We start from the raw sequence: 17,219 nt of genomic DNA on the forward strand, positions 1-17,219 counted from the left end.
AATGATCCGCTATAATAGGTAATTTACCAAAAAAAGAAAACTGAAAAATTATGTAAAATTAGAGAAAAAGTTTGAAAACTTATATAAAAAAAATTCTGAAAAATAAAATTGGAAAGAAATTTTAACATTTTTTTTACATTTTATTCAACATTTTATTTTAATTTATTTTTTTAAAAAATAAAAACAGTTATAGCAAGTCATCCGGTTACCAGATTTACTCTAGGTGAATATCCCTAAAGTTGAGATTATTTATTGGTTAATCAATAGGTGAGATTATTATAAGAAAATTATGAAAATTTTGAATTATTCTAGATAATTTTTCTTTGAAAAAATGAGTTGGAAATATAAATTATTATCATTACTAACACTTATCAATATAATTTGACTAATTAAAAAATCGTCTAAACCGATTCTGTAAACTCAAATTGGATAAACTAAAAATTAATTAATCCCTCCCAAAAATATTTAAATACATTGCATGTATAATGCATTCTTATTATTAAATTGCTTCAAAAAAAAAAAAACCCTAGAAATATTAGTTTACCTCTCAAGTAGTGTTACACCTCCTTAATCAATGGATTTCGACAATCTCATGATCGACGGAATCGGCGTGTTAGAAAGTGTGTCGAACGAAAATGACGGAATTTTTGCCATCGGTTGTGATATTCTGCTTCATCAAGTTGTAACACATAAGTGTACAATTGCTTGTTAAGCTTCAACAAGTATAAACATAACCTTTTGTTTTTATTTTTAGGTCGAAAAACTAATATCATGTATTAGCTAGAAGTATATTGTTTTTCAATTAGTTTTTATTAAATTTCCTTTTATATTTCAAGATATTATTATTGTTTTCCATCTTAATTAGGTTGTAATCAAATACATCTTTTGGTATTATGAATTTCATAATTATGATAAAGCTTGGTTAATTAGTTGTTTTGTTTCTCATTTGTTATTGTTGAATGGAAATCAGAGATTAGTTGTGATCACCATGGAAAGGGAAACTTTTTGGATTTCTTTTAAATTTATATATCTTTTTGTAATAATTTGGTATTTAGAAACCCTAATGTAATATTTGAATGATTTTGTTTTGATTGGAATATGGGAGAGCAAAATTTATCACAAAATCTTGTATGCAACAGTTGTACGGATCTAATGATTAATCATAAATACGTGCCAAATAATCCATGGCATATTTTTTTTTTTTTTAATTTTTTGAAATACTTTTATGTTAAATTTAAGACCTAAAAAGATCAAATTGAAAACCTAAATTGTCAAATTTGAGACTTAAAAGACCAATCCCAAGTCTTAAGTGGATTTAGTTTAATTCTTAAATTAATTAAGTGTGATAAACTTTTTTACTAAAATCAATTGGAAAGCCCAATTCACATCATCATCGTTCGACTCACTTTTCATTATGTGGACGCCGTCGTCCAAATCCACCATGGTTTAATTTTATAGTGATCATCAACAACTTAACCAAATTACTAAATACTCTTTTTGTTTCATTTTAGATGTAGTATTTACTTTTTGCACGTTTGTCATGTATTAATTTAATACTTAATAACGATAATTGTATATAATTAAAAATTATAAAAACTAGATATTAATAAACTTTATGTTGAGACGAATCAAACAGGATCTCATTTGACTATGTTTTAATGAATTAAGAATAAAATACAAATTAAGAGTGATTGATAAATAGTAACCCAAAAGCAAATAGGACATTTAGAAAGAAATAGGAGAGTAAGATATTAAGAGCTCTTGAAATTATTGTCTTAGAATGTTAGAATGTTTAGTTGTATGTTCGGTAGGACCTATTTATAAGTTAAACTTCAAACAACTGTATTTCTTTTCAGGCTTTTAAGCGGTTTAAATTGTGTTTAAATTCTTCCTCTTTTGTGAAAAAAAGCAGCAAATTAAACAACTACTTTCTCCGTTCTTTTTTAATCTTCCACTTTGAGTTTTTCACACATATTAAGGAAGATAGAATCTTTGGGTTGTAGTGGGTATTATTTTAATTAAATAGTAGTGTGAAGTAATAATTTTATTGGAAGTATGAGGTTGTAGTGGGTATTATTTAATTAAATAGTAGTATGAAGTAATGATTGTATTGAAAGTAGGAGAGGGAAAATAATTATAAATAAAAGAAACGGAGTACATTAAAAGAAAAGGGGGTTTAAAGGAGTAAAAGTGGGATAAAAACTTTCTAAAAATAGAAAGTATTCTAAAGTGGAAGAACTTTCGAAACTAACTCAAATATATTGAATTTATAGCCATATGTTTTAAATGGGGGTTAAAATATGATATATTAAAAATAACAAAGAAGCTAGAAAAGTGGCTTGAAAATAGTTATTGAAGATTTCTTCAATATTTTAACTTTCCCTAACAGAGTGAAACAAAAATATTATATATAATATAATCTAAATTTAGTCCATTATACTACAATTCGATCATTCAGATAACTTGTTGTTTCTTATTATTAAATTGCTTCAAAATAAAAAGCTTGATTTTGGAGACATACGAATGAAGGTTTTAGGGGAACTCTAAAAACATAAAAATATTGATCCTTTTTCTTACCATTGTGCCATAGATGTCATTGCCATCAGTTGTGATATTCTGTTTCATCAAGTTCTAACACATAAGCGTACATCTCTTTTATTACTCGTTAAGTTTGAACGAGTATAAACGTATTAACCTTTTAATTTTAATTTTAATTTTATTTTTATTTCTATTTCTTATTTTTACGTCAAAAAACCAATATCATGTATTAGCTAGAAGTATATTGTTTTTTAATTAGTTCTTATTAAATTTCCTTTTATATTTTAAGACATTAATATTGTTTTCCATCTTAATTAATTACTAAATTGTAATCAAATATATCTTTTGGCATTATGAATTTCATAATTATGATAAAGCTTGGTTAATTAATTGTTTCGTTTCTCATTTGTTATTGTTGAAGGGAAACCAAAGATTAGTTATGATGAAACTATTTGGTTTTTTTTTGTATTTTTATATATTTTTGGTAAGGATTTGATATCTAGAAACCCTAATGTAATATTTGAATGATGTTGTTTTGATTGGATATATGGGAGAATAAAATCTAACACAAAATCTTGTATGTAACGGTTGTATGGGTGCAATCATGCACAAATGCGCCAAATAGTCCGCGACACCTTTTTTTTTCTTCTATGTCAAATTTAAGACTTAAATAGATCAAATTCAAGATCTATAAGGCCAAATCTAAGACTTAAAACACCAATTTTAGAATCTAAAGTCGATTTAATTTTAATTCTTGAATTAATTAAATAATAATTTTTTTCACTAAAGTTAATTGGAAAGCCCAATTCACATCATCTTGGTTCGGCACACTTTCATCACCAGTGTCGTTCCTGGCTTTGTATGGGCCCTAGGCAAACTGAAAGAAATATGTCCTCTCTATAAAGGGTTGATTCTGAACATAAACGGGTGTTTGAAAAAATAACAGAGACGGACCCTATATATTATAATTAGCGTCAAAAACGTAGACGTGTCATATAATTCTTAAATGATAAAAGAACTCATAAATTGAAAATTTTTAAGTGTCTACTTCATTAACTAGGATTTTCTAATTTTAAGACACTTTTTAATTTTGGGCTCTAGACAAATGTATATTTTGCCTATGGTCAGGAACGACCCTGTTCATCACGTGGACGCCCTCGATCATCAACTTATCAAAATCCACCATGATTTATTTGAGTGATCATCAACAACTTAAACAAATTACTAAATACTCGGTTTCATTTCAAATGTCTTATTTAATTTTTGCACGTTTGTTAATGTATTATTACAATATTTAATAGCAATAATTATATATAATTAAAATTATATAAAGACAAGATATTAATAAACTTCATGTTAAGACGAATCAAATAGAATCTATTTATAAGTTAAACTTTAAACAACTATATTTTTTTTTAGGTTTTTAAGCGGTTTAAATTGTGTTGGAATTCTTCTTCTTTGTGAAAAAGCTGCAAATTAAACAACTGTTAAATTATTCAAATGTTTTAACAATTAAATCAAATATTTAACCAATTTAATTTTAGACTAAATCAAATTTACTAGTTGAAGTTATAGCCATATGTTTCAAAATGGGGTTAAAATATGATATATTAAAAAATAAAAAAGCTGGAAAAGTGGCTTGAAAATAGTTATTGAAGATTCCTTCAATATTTTTACTTTCTCTAACAGAGTGAAACCAATATATATATATATATATATATATATATATATATATATATATATATATATATATATATCCAATTTGAGTTTTCAGAACCGGTTCAGTCTATTTTTTAATTAGTCAAATTATATTGATAAGTGTTAGTAATGATAATAATTTATATTTTCAACTCATTTTTTCAAAGAAAAATTATCTAGAATAATCCAAATTTTTCATAATTTTCCTATAATAATCTCACCTATTGATTAACCAATAAATAATCTCAACTTTGGGGATATTTACCTAGAGTAAATCTGGTAACCGGATGACTTGCTATAACTGTTTTTATTTTTTAAAAAAAATAAATTAAAATAAAATGTCGAATAAAATGTAAAAAAAATGTTAAAATTTCTTTCCAATTTTATTTTTCAGAATTTTTTATTTTGTTACTCCTTATGAACTAATGAATACTCTTTTTACTTGTTTGTTTGATGTGGAAAGTAATGACATCGGTTATCATAGGGTATTAAAATATATTACTTTGTTACTTCTTATGAACTACTGAAAATAAAAGCTCATCATCTCCCTCGATCGAAAAAGCTCGTAAATACCCTTTCTACAACAATAATAATTAAAAGGATTTGTTTCCATTACTTATCAAAACCAAACAACTTTTTAAAATCAGTTTCCTTTCTATCTTCTTATTAAATTCCTTTTACTTTTCACGCACTAAAAATAAATATACCAATATCCTCCTGAATGTTTTTGTTAATATGATTTGTTTCGTGTAAAAAATGAATTGCAAAATGTAGAGGAAGTCTTGCACCAAACAACAATGTTCACCATTTTTATTTGTTTCTCCCAACAATTAGAATTCCTTTTTTTGTTATCAAGCATTTCATCAAACTATATGAGAGATAATCTCGAATCTTCAATGGAATTAATTCGTCTGAATCTCCCATCATGAAACGGACTCATATAATTAGTCAATTTTTTTAATTAATCACTTTAAAATTATAAGTGTTAGAGTAATGCTGACTTGAGTGCACTAATTGAACTGTGTATTGATGTGCGCACAATGATATGGAATCCTATGTATGAGTTAAGTGTGGTGTTACTATGTATTTAAATTGATGATAAATGCATAAAACTCTGGGAGCATTTAGAAATGACTTAAACATGGTTGTAATGATTATTATTATTATTATTGTTTGGTTGTTGTTGGTAGCAACCCTTGATCTTTCTAGAGGTTGTACATCAGTTCTCTATGACACTAGTCCAACTAAGTGGATGCTATTATTTACCATTCCTTTTGCCTTAGCTTTCTCTTTGTCCTAAATCGATCCTTCAAAGTCCATTCATGATCATAGGCGGATCCACAATGTAGTTAATAAGTTCAATTGATATTATTTAAATTAAAAATAAACTAATTAAATTGATTACTTATATAGTTTTAAATTGATCACTTATAACTTTAAAAGAATCACTTATAATTTTAAAATATTCAAATAAAAATAGACTAATTATATCCCAAGAATAGAGTCTCATGCAAGACTTGTTGTAACACAAAAGAAAAATTAGTAATTGTCTTCAATCAGTTTTCAAGATTTCTGAGTGACGTAAGTGTTACAAACCAATCTTCAATTCTATCCAATATTCATTAAGCAAGGAGACCATTACCATACACAAGAAAGAATACGAACATAATCTATATTTGGTAGTACACCTATACGTATTATTACTTCTAGAATAATTTGCGTATTACAGTCTTAAAGTTTAATACTTTTGTGAATTACAACCTCAATGTTTATTTTTTGTGAATTACAACCTCAATGTTTATTTTTTGTGAATTACAGCCACCAAAGTATCATAGTTTGCAAGTTCAGGTTAAAATACAGAATTCCAATTATTTTAGTGGTTGAAATTTCAAGTTAAGTGGTTGAAAATTTGTGTTTTTAGCCTGACCCTGTAAATTTTAATACTTTGGCGACTGTAATTCGAAAAAAATAAACATGTAATTCGAGAATTATTCTTATATCTAACAGAAATATCAACGAGGGGAAAGAAAGGGATTTATTAGTGATATAATTTGTTAATTACAAATATTGATGATGTTAAATAACTCACACGGTCACAAACTCAAAATGTAATCTATGTCAGAGGCTAATTAACACTACTTTTCTTTACTATCCATATTTTGTACATGGCAAAAAGAATGCTCAGTTTGATTAGGCTTCCCATAATAAACTTAAAGGCAACTGCACAACACCCTTAGATAGAGTCTTTTAGGCTAAGCACCACATTATGAACTTTCACTGCAAGCTGTTGTTTATCATCCTCAAAATCCTTCAATACAGATAGTAACTTGATTCGATAAACATCACACTTTCTATTAGCCGAGACTAGTTCCTCGCTAAGTTCTCTGATTTTCTGGTCCATATAATCCTAACCAAAATATGAAGCGAACAGGTTAGATAGTTTTTCAAAGTTTTTGATCGACTTAATTAACAGCTATACAAACACATTTTTATTTGAGAGAAGATCGACAAACTGAAAAACAACCATTAACACAGAAATGAGAAATGCTCGTTTACTATTAGGAAAATATGCCATGTTTCTCGAAATAATCAGAGCTTAAATAAAAAGCACCAAAATTTGACAAGTTGAAATGATAATCCAAATCTCCGATAAACCAGTACTTAGTCTTAGTAATAATCTCGGTGCCCCAAAGCAAGTTTCAATCAACTGTAGGAATATTTTTGCCTATACTCCTACCGTTCGATATACGATATTTCTTACAGGCTATAGCCCATGTCATATAGAACTGTGAAACAATTAATTCATCAAACAGCAGCACAAGTGCTACAAAGTTCAAAAGTAGTTCCAAACCAAAAATTAAGCACATTATAGTTTTTACTAGATACAGGAAATGACAGGAGAGAGAGCTTCAATCAGAATGACCTGAGATTAACCAGAAAAAAAATCGAAAGCCAGACGAGAGTCCAACGCAAAAAGACAGACTACTGAGGGACTGATAAGTACAACAGTTTCTATAAATTAAAAATCGTGTCTTTAACAATAAGATAAGATAAGAGTTAAAGGTTAATTGGAATTGTTTTCTCCTCCCCTCGCTCTCAATCCCTCCCCTCTTAAGTCTCATCCCATCCACTAAAAGTCCAAACAAGCGATTAGTATCAAACACCCGCCTCATGCAGCCCTAAACAATAAAAATTTCCTGAAATTATATTAGGTTTTAGTTGAAATCACTGTCACATGATTCACTAATCTCCTTACGAATTGCGAATAAAAAAAACGAATTATGGTCGGTTTTGGGCTAATTTAGGGTCATTTTGAGAGAATCACGAATTCAAAAACAAATTAACTGGCGAATCATATTACACTGGTTGAAATTTCAAGTTATTACACTAAAAGACATCCTACCAAATTCACGGAAACCAGACACTAGTTACAATTACAAAAGCGAGGAGACAAAAGGCTACCACATCGACAAACTAATACTAGTTTTCTCTAATTCGATATATGAAATCCCAATTCACTACCAGACTCTCCTATACCGTTAAAAAGATCCTCTTGTTAGCACAAAACAAGGTCTCAAATCTTTTCACATAAATCCCTATACAACCAAACAGCGTATTCTTTTAAAAAAGTCATCCACCAATCACACGTAACAGATGCAGGACATTGTGAAAAATCGGTATTATCCACATATACAATGTCGGATGTTCTCCCCAAAACCACATCTAAATAGAAAAGATCAAAGCTACCAAGTAACTCATATCTGTAACAAAAGGAAATAAGCGAGAACAATATCCAAAAGTTAATGAGAAAACAAACATGATCAAGCATAACCAAAAGCAAGACATCATCTATATGGTAATAGAGTTTTCCGCATACCTCAGACACTTGCTCACTAAGGCTCGCACAACCATCATCGATAGCTTTATGACTCAGGCCTCCGTCTCTGGCTGAGTCCTTTACCATCCCATTCACCGCAGATGCTCTTCCCATATTCTTTAGAGCCTCAGATACCTTTTCTGCAGCATGTTGTAACGCAGCCATCGCCACATCATATGTCTCTAAACTACTAGCCCCTTCATCGACAAATTTGAAAACTTCATGGCGTAGGGTATTATATCGGACTGTATGTGACTCTAGATAACAAGTCGCAATAGTGCCACATTGAGTATCCAATATAAGACTGCTCTTGGCATTTCTCGTCCATCTTTTTAAAATGTAATGAGAAGGGAGCGTAAGGATGTTAGTCACTCTAAACACAGCCAATACGTGTCTGCAAAGAAGTCCTGAGAACTCGAACATATGACAACTACAAGTTGCTTTCATCTCCAAAACATTGAATCTTACAGAAAACGACTTATGATCCTCTCCATACTTCGATACATGGTAAGTAATGGCCTCCCCAACATCCTCAACTTTAGTAGCCATGAAAGTCAAAGTCCCCACTAACTCCTCTTGAAACCTCATAAATATCTTCCTTGTGTAAAGCTCACTAGCCTGTTTCTCCATCGGAGAAGGCGTCTTTAGCAAAGGAGGACAGCTCATAGTCTCAAAATCAGCCTTAACTTCTTTCTCATTTCGACTCTCGATAGCTTTCTCATAAAGCTTAAAAAACTGATTAAGATTTGTGGACGCATTCACATACCCATCAAAGTACGAATTCATACTATCACTACATTGTGTACTCGACATCTCAGCAAAAAACGAATCCCTCAAATACACAGGGACCCACTGCCTCCTAGCTGAATATACTGACTGAAGCCACTCATTATCCCTTAAAAAATACTTATCTAAAAGAGATAACCAACAAGACTCAAACTCATCAACAGACTCACACAAATCAACACACTTATGAAACTCTGCCTCAAAACCAGGATGCTCAAGCATAACATGAGACAACTTTTCTTGACACTTCTTATAAATATGCCACTTACAAAACCGGTGACGCGTCCCCAGAAAAACCTGCATTACAGCATTCCTAATAGTAGCATCATAATGAGTAGTAATTGACACAGGGTGTTTCCCTAACATTGCCTCCAACCATGTATTAAACAACCAAACAAACGACGATTCGGACTCATTAATCAAAAATGCACATCCAAACAACACAGGTTGTCCATGATGATTCACACCAGTGAAAGGCACAAAGGGTAATCTATATCTATTACTCCTAAAAGTAGTATCAAAATAAACAGTATCACCAAAATAATTATAATTCAATTTACCATTAACATCAACCCAAAATACATTACCTGTAGTTTCACATTGATTGAAATAAAACCCAGAATTATCTTCTTCCATCTTCTTCAAATAATCTATTAATAACTGAAAATCTCCCTCCATATTTCTCAATTTATTATTCCTCATATAATTCCTACAATCAACTTCAGTAAAACCCACTTTACTAATCCCACCATACTCCTTAATCAAAGCACACATTATCCTTCTTGGGCCTAACCCAGCAGCTTGTAAAGTATCAATCAACGTCTTCGCCGGGCCTGAAATGTGTCTATGAGAACGTAAACAATGGACTTGATCAGGTCCAACAAGTTCATGATTATGCTCTTTGAAAAAACCACTAACAACCCATTTACCAGAAGTTTGAATTTTTACAGATAGCATTGCTTTACACCCAACTCTTGTAACCATTCTTGGACGTTTAATTTCTCGATTCTTCGTTCTCTTTTCGTTTTGATTACGAAACCCTTCTTTCGCACAAACAAATGAACGTTGAATTATTGCGCCGTCTTTTCTAGAACGTCTTGATGAGCTAACACGGGTGCTGAAACCAATTCTTCGTGCGTATGAATTGTAGAAGGCTTTTGCTGCTTCTTCTGACTCGAACTCCATTCCTTCAAATGGTTCGAGTATTTGGGTCGGGTTTGGGTCGAATGAAATTGGTGTTTCGGGTCCTAATTCTATATCGAAATTTATTACTTGGTTTTCCATTTTTTTTTAGTTGGGGAAAATGGGACTGAATTTAGGGTTTCTTCATTGAAAAAGATGCGTATATTGCTGATTTTGCAATTTATTTTTGAAAATGAAAAGGGGTTTTATTATTGCATGGTTTAATTCATGGGATTTTTTATGTCAACGGAGAAGAGAAGACGAAGAACAGTTGAAAATGGAGGAGAGAGAAAAGTGAAATTGATTTTGTGATGGGTAGAGTTCAAGTGTTTTTGTTTTAGTTTGGAGTATCAGATTGGTATGGAAGAGATAGAATCATGGCCGTGTGATGTGATGAAAAAGCCATCAGCCGTTGATTTGATTCGCTGTGTTTCATGTCAGTTTTATGGGTCATAGTGAAAATTAGGGGCGTTTAAAACCGGGTACCGGATCAATCCGGATCCGGAAATCCGGATACCCGCTTTTTTGGGTACCTAAAATTGTGATTCGGTTCCGACCCAGTTTAAACTGGGTACCCGGTTTTCTTAGAATGTTTTTTTTTTGTCTTTTTTTCGTTCAACTATGCATTTTTATCTCTATTTTTATTTAAAATATTTTTTTATATAAAATTCAAATACTAACTCTTTAAAAATATTTAGGTTAATTAGTCATAAAAGAAAAATTAAGAAAATTAAAGGATAATATTGTTACACATTGGTTTACGTAAGAACAATTATACAAAAAAATTTCTCTACGGGAAAAAAATTATATTAAGATTCAACCCAAAATTAGCTTAATAGATACCATCATTATTTTATTTATGAAAAATTTCTTTTTTAAAAAAAAAAGGATACCGGGTACCCGGTTTCCAAAAATATGTGACTCAGATCCGCATTATCCGCTTTACAAAAATCGGATAAATTATTCGGTTTTGAAAACCGGATATCGGATATTTCGGATCGGGTTTTTTCACACCCCTAATGAAAATGGGGGGTTAAGAAATCCTAGTTTGGGCCCAACTATGATAAGTTGACCACAAGCTTACAAACCATCCTGATAATTCATTTAAAATTTGAAGAAAATAAGCTTTATTTTAAAAACAATTTCAGGAATAAGCTCCATGAAAAAATATTTTTCAAACTAAATGTCAAGTAAAAACATATCTAGGACAACGATTTCAAGGTTTATTGGGTTGTTCATTGGGATTCAAGTGCAAGAGGAAACCGATACTTGAGATCAGTGTTTTACGCTAAACTATAAAATATGCAAAGTATGAAATATGTTGATATGTTTTAGTGGGAAATTAGTTTAATGAAATTATGATGAAGATTATAGTAAGTATTTGTATGCAAAAAGTATTTTTAATATATTAATTTAATAATCTTTGAACAAGTTTAGGAAGTTGGGTGCAAAATTATATTCTAGTGATATTAAGTATGATTTATATTATAAACTAGTGCTAGTATGTTTATGAGTTAAGTGTTACATTAGGAATGTTATTATTTTTTTTTTATGTTAGAATTTTTATTAATATGTTTATGTTAGCCTTCAAACTAGTTTATAAGGTAGTAAGTTATTTTTATGAACGTATTTTACTAAGTATGATTATATTAAGAATATTGTTATTATAATTTATTTTGAGATTTAAGTTTATCCTTAAAGTTATAGTAAAATTCTATGTTATTGCGTAAAGTTTTTATTTTTGTAAGTGGTTATGTTAATTATTTAAATCTAGGATTTAGTATGATAAATTAAATTAAATCGTTCTTTTTAAGTGAAAAGGGCTCAAAATACTCATAGGTCATTCGACCACTATCATATAATAATAAAAAAAAAAAGAGTTTGATTTACTATTGCAAATTATTACAACTATTTTTGTGATAATAATAAGATAACAATTTAAAAAGATATTTTTGAGAAATTTTTACAAGTTATTAAATATTGAAGAGTTTTTCTTGAATACATGACATTTCATAATAAAAGAAACTTTTAATCACTATTTAGTATAAAATATTTTATTTGCTAACTATTTGACCAAAATTTATGTAAAATGATGTAAAAGTATTTTAAGTAAACTTGCCATTCAAACTATGTGTGATATACTGATTTTGTGAAATTAAAATTTTTACTTGTTTTATAATTAGAAATATTGATTTTTGTGAAAATTATAAGTTTGACTTGTTTTTTAAACTAGAAATATTGATTTTTGTGAAATTATAAGTTTTATTTGTTTTACAACTAGAATGTGGTTTTTGCAAACCTAGTAAGTTTACTTATTTTTCTAAACTTGAAATATTGATTTTTGGTGAATTTGTAGAATTTTGGAAACCTATCAAATGATGCAATTTTAACTTGAATTTTAATTAGAATATTTGATTTTTTTGAAGAGAATAAAGTTTTATTTATTGTAAAGTTGAAAATGTTGATTTTGGGAACTTAGTTAAAGACAAATAGATGTTAGTAGCTACTTGTGAAAAATATTAATTTGGAGATTATTGATATAATATTAAGTTGTTAGTGTGAATTTGGCGAGCTATTAAAAATAAAGTTATAAATAAAATTTAATGTGTAAAACTTTAATAATGAGTGTATAAAGACATAAAGGTTAATTCTATGTTATAATTTAGAATTTTATTAGATAAAAGAGTTATCACCTAAGTTGATCAAAGTCAAAGTCAATGTCAAATTCTAGTAATAAAAATGTGATGTACTTGTGTGAATGGATATTGATTGAATGACCCTGATAGTAAGGTAATGTCGAACAATGGACCGGCATGTAAAATCCCAGCGCTCGTGTTGGCCGGCATGTAAAATGCGGTGTAAGACAGGGGGTTAGCTACCTATCCTGTAGAGCTCGAACATAAATTGTATTGGAGGGTGACGACTCTCACCACAGTTAGGGTTTAGGACTACGGTCCTCACCTAACCAGACCCTTACATATATTAGGTGTCATACTGATGTGCTTGTTGATCAGTGATAAACTTGATTAGTGTTGATGCTATGATGCATGGTACGGTTATGAGTATTAACCAAATGAACTTACTTAAGTGTTAAGATTACCGAATTGTATAAGTGGCAGTAACGTACTTCTATCAGGATTGAGAATGGTATCTTAATGACTTAAAAGTATGAAACAAAAAAAGAATATGGTAAAAGTATACGGTGATGTCAATTAATTATAAGTTCGTACTTAAATTATTATTTCGTAAATGTAGTGTATAATTTTCGTATTTTGAGCGGATAGGAAGTTATGCTCGGCGTTAAGCGCTGACCGATTCAATCGGTTGTCATCCGTATCATGGATGGCAGCATTTTGTAGGAGTTTGTTCAGGTTCCAATCCAGGCCGCAACAATTACTATTTATCGAGAACTTAGCTGTTTTTTGTTTCTTTATTGATGACTTGATGATGCTGTATTTTTTTTTTCATTTTTAGCAAACAATATTATATTTACTTTTGTTTTAAACAGTTTCAGTTTTTATGATTTAAAGTTTTTTTAATAGTTCGGCATTTTGAGACTTCCGCAATATTCTTGTATTAAACATTATTATTAAATGTTAATTATGTATCGAGATTGCCGCTCCTGTTACAAAAAGAATATTATTATTCCTCCATATGTCATTGGTATTAAATCGATTCCCACATCGGACATTACTTATGACGCTGTTCAAAACAATGTTGATGGAGAACCTCCCAGAGAACAAACTCTCGCTCCTCAAGAAGTTGTGCCATTAAGAAGATCCACTAGAGAGAGAAGAAGTGTATTGCCAAATGATTACATAACATATCTTCAAGAACATGAAAGTTCTACCTCTCCAGAGTGGATAGATGTCGAAAAAGACGAGTTTGAACACATGGTAATGCAAGATGACCCAATCAACTTTCATCAAGCTATAAAAAGTGCAAATTCTCAGCAGTGGCTTGAAGCCATGGTTGAGGAAATGCAATCTATGAAGGAAAATGATGTTTGGGATCTTATCGCATTGCCAAAAGGTACAAAATCTATTGGTAATCTATGGATATTTAAAACCAAAAAGGATTTAAATAACAATGTAGAGAGATTTAAAGCTCGTCTGGTAGTGCAAGGTTTTACACAAAAGGAACGCATTGATTACAAAGAGACTTTCTCTCCGGTTTCTTCGAAAGACTCTTTGAGGATTATAATGGCATTGGTAGCACATTTTGATCTTGAGTTACATCAGATGGATGTAAAGACAACGATTCTCAATGGTAATATTGATGAGACAATTTATATGAAACAACCTAAAAACTTTGCTGTGGGTGAGCCAAAGAAGATGATTTGTAAACTTAAGAAATCCATCTATGGACTCAAGCAGGCGTCTTGTCAATGGTATTTGAAGTGTTATCAGGTGATTCTCTCATTTCATTTTGAGATGAATTTTCTTGATGAATGCATTTACCACACGTTTAGTGAAAGGAAATACATTTTTCTGATTTTGTATGTTGATGACATATTGATTGACAGCAACGATATAAGCTTTTTGCGTGAAACTAAAAACTTTTTATCAAAGAATTTTTAGATGAAAGATCTTGGTAGCGCCGCATTTGTATTAGGTATTAAAATACATCCAGATCGTTCTCGAGGTATTCTTGGATTATCACAAGAAAGTTATATCGAAAAACTGTTAAAAATGTATGGCATGCAAAACTGCACACCAGGAGATACCCCTGTGGCTAAGGGAGACATATTCAATCTTGATTAGTTCCCCGAGAATGAATTTGAGAAAAAGGAAATGAAAAGTATTCCTTATGCTTCGGTAATAAGGAGTTTAATGTATACTCAAGTTTGCACTCGTTCTAGATATGGCATATATAATAGGGATGTTGTGAAGTTATTATTTAAGTAATCCAAAATTAGAACATTAAAGAGCAATAAAAAGGTGCCTTATAGTAAATACAGAGGACAAAGAAATACATGCTCACGTATTGAAGGTCAAATAAGCTTGGGATCATTAAGTATTTTGAATTCGATTTTTCAAAATTTTGTCATGAGGCTGCGTATAGTGGATTCTATACAAAGAGCACTTAAGTTATTTTGTGACAACGATTCCGCTGTGAAATTTTCTAACAACAATAAGAGTTCGAGGAAGTTTAAGTTTGTGGCTCTCAAATTCTTGATTGTAAAGGAAAGAGTTCAAGGTAAAGAATTGTCAATTACACGTATTGGTACAAACTCTATGATTGAGGATCCGGTTTCCAAGGCGTTACCACCCAAGCGGTTTCTTGAGCTTTTAGCTCGTATGGGTGTTGTTTCTGCTATGGAGGATGTTTAGTTTTAGTGGGAATTTGTAAATTCAATTTATTGAACATGTGTTGACATATTAGTTATAAAGTTTTCTGCAGAAATAAAGTTATGATAAAGTTTTGTTTTATACCCTGATTATGTTTTTGGTAATAGTTTGATCTCACTATTAAAGTGGACCAGTTGGATACGGAGATGTTAAGATCACATTGCATGTTGTTTCCATGCTACACATCCACTACATGATGTATGTCATTCTTTTGTGTTGGTATTTATGATCATTGAGATCTAGTTACGACAAATGTAACAAAGGCAGCTTTGGTCTATGTTGATATAATTGATAAACGAGATTGGTTTCTGATACATTTTAGTTTTTGATAGTATGGTTGAGCTCAAATTTGGTTTTATAATGATACAAGTTTATACAATTTTTACATATAGTCCAATTGGGAGATTGTTGGACCAAAGTCCAATGTTGGCCTTATATGTAAATTTTTATATGTCATTATAATTAATTAAAACTGTCTTAATGCCCTACTTAAAGTGATCTAATTAGAGTTAGAGGGTTTGGGTCTAAATGTATCAATATGTTGTGGGCCTTAAATGTGTAGAGACTTATTTTCTGACTGGGTTCTATGATGGGCTGAATACTAGTCACAAGTTATTCTATATATAGCAGTTATGGTCCCTAGGTTATACATATTCCTTTTCTCTTGCCATCCCATTATCAGAGGGAATCAAAAGTGATAACATTAAGGGTCGTCACTTTAGTGAATACGTATTAATCTAGAAAATCTAATCGCTCTCGTTTTCCAAGGTATTCTTCAGTTTTGTCATTTTAGTTTGTTCTTCTACTTCAACATAATCTATTCTGTTTGTCAGAAATGGTTTCACCATTTTTGTCTCGATAGGGCCAACAAAAATATTCAATTTGAAATATTGATTAAGTGATTTGTTAAACTAGATATTCTATCTATTTTAAAATTCGAAAACGAATCGAGATATTTAAAATTTGGATACCCGAATTATAATTATTAGTATATTTATTTTGAAAAAAGGTATTTCTACGTTTGCCTAAATTTGACTCTTGGTAAATAATGGAGCAGAATTGATATTATATTTTTTTAACCTACTATAGTTGTTACAAAAGTATTTTTTCTAATTCGGCTTAGTTTGAATTGGATAAAAAATTTAACTTGAATTGTTGGTTTAGAGTTAATTGCCAGTAGAAAAAACCAAGAAAAATCAAATTAAATTGTACTATGGATCCCTTATGTTAACAACATATGCCAAAAGAAAAGAAAAATACTTTAGGTATTGTTTGTATTAATTAAAAATTTGTTTGAATGCTTTAAACTTTAAATTATTTGGTACATCAAACTTTTGTTCATTTATGTGATATTTACTTAATTTTTCATTTTTTAATATTTGGATAAGTTATAGTAGTATTTTATTGTATAATTTGTATTGTTAAATTAGTGTAATTCGATTTTTTTTATAGTTTGGTAAATATTGAATTTAAATTGAAAAAAAATAAAAAATAGAATAATTTATTTTGATTTGATTTTGAATCAAAACTAAAATAATAACCGAAGTTACACTCCTAATTGAAAGTTATAGGTTTTGACAAAGTGTTTTCATATCCAAATCTTTTTCTAAATTGAAAAATTAAAAATAATCACTACTAATTACTTATTATTTTACACTACATTCAAATCTAATAATTAAAATAGCTCCTGAAAAAAAAAAAAAAGTAATATTCGGATTTTTTACTACCAACAAACTCCAGAGAAGAAAAAGGTAAAGATCTGTTTGATTAACGGTATTAATTAGTGG

General features: G+C 29.9%; 1 protein-coding gene across 1 annotated transcript; it reads right to left on the reverse strand.

Annotated features, from left to right (window-relative positions):
- Positions 1–6,025: 6,025 nt before the first annotated feature.
- Positions 6,026–10,456, reverse strand: LOC130825503 (protein FAR1-RELATED SEQUENCE 5). The gene is made up of 2 exons (XM_057690764.1): positions 8,114–10,456; positions 6,026–6,643 (listed from the first exon to the last, which is right to left on the reverse strand). Exons 1-2 carry the CDS (start codon positions 10,181–10,183, stop codon positions 6,470–6,472), a joined length of 2,244 nt encoding a protein of 747 aa, XP_057546747.1. The 5' UTR covers positions 10,184–10,456; the 3' UTR covers positions 6,026–6,469.
- Positions 10,457–17,219: the final 6,763 nt, after the last annotated feature.

The sequence above is a fragment of the Amaranthus tricolor genome, chromosome 1 (assembly GCF_026212465.1).
Source record: "Amaranthus tricolor cultivar Red isolate AtriRed21 chromosome 1, ASM2621246v1, whole genome shotgun sequence".
Classification (NCBI taxonomy): Eukaryota; Viridiplantae; Streptophyta; class Magnoliopsida; order Caryophyllales; family Amaranthaceae; genus Amaranthus; species Amaranthus tricolor.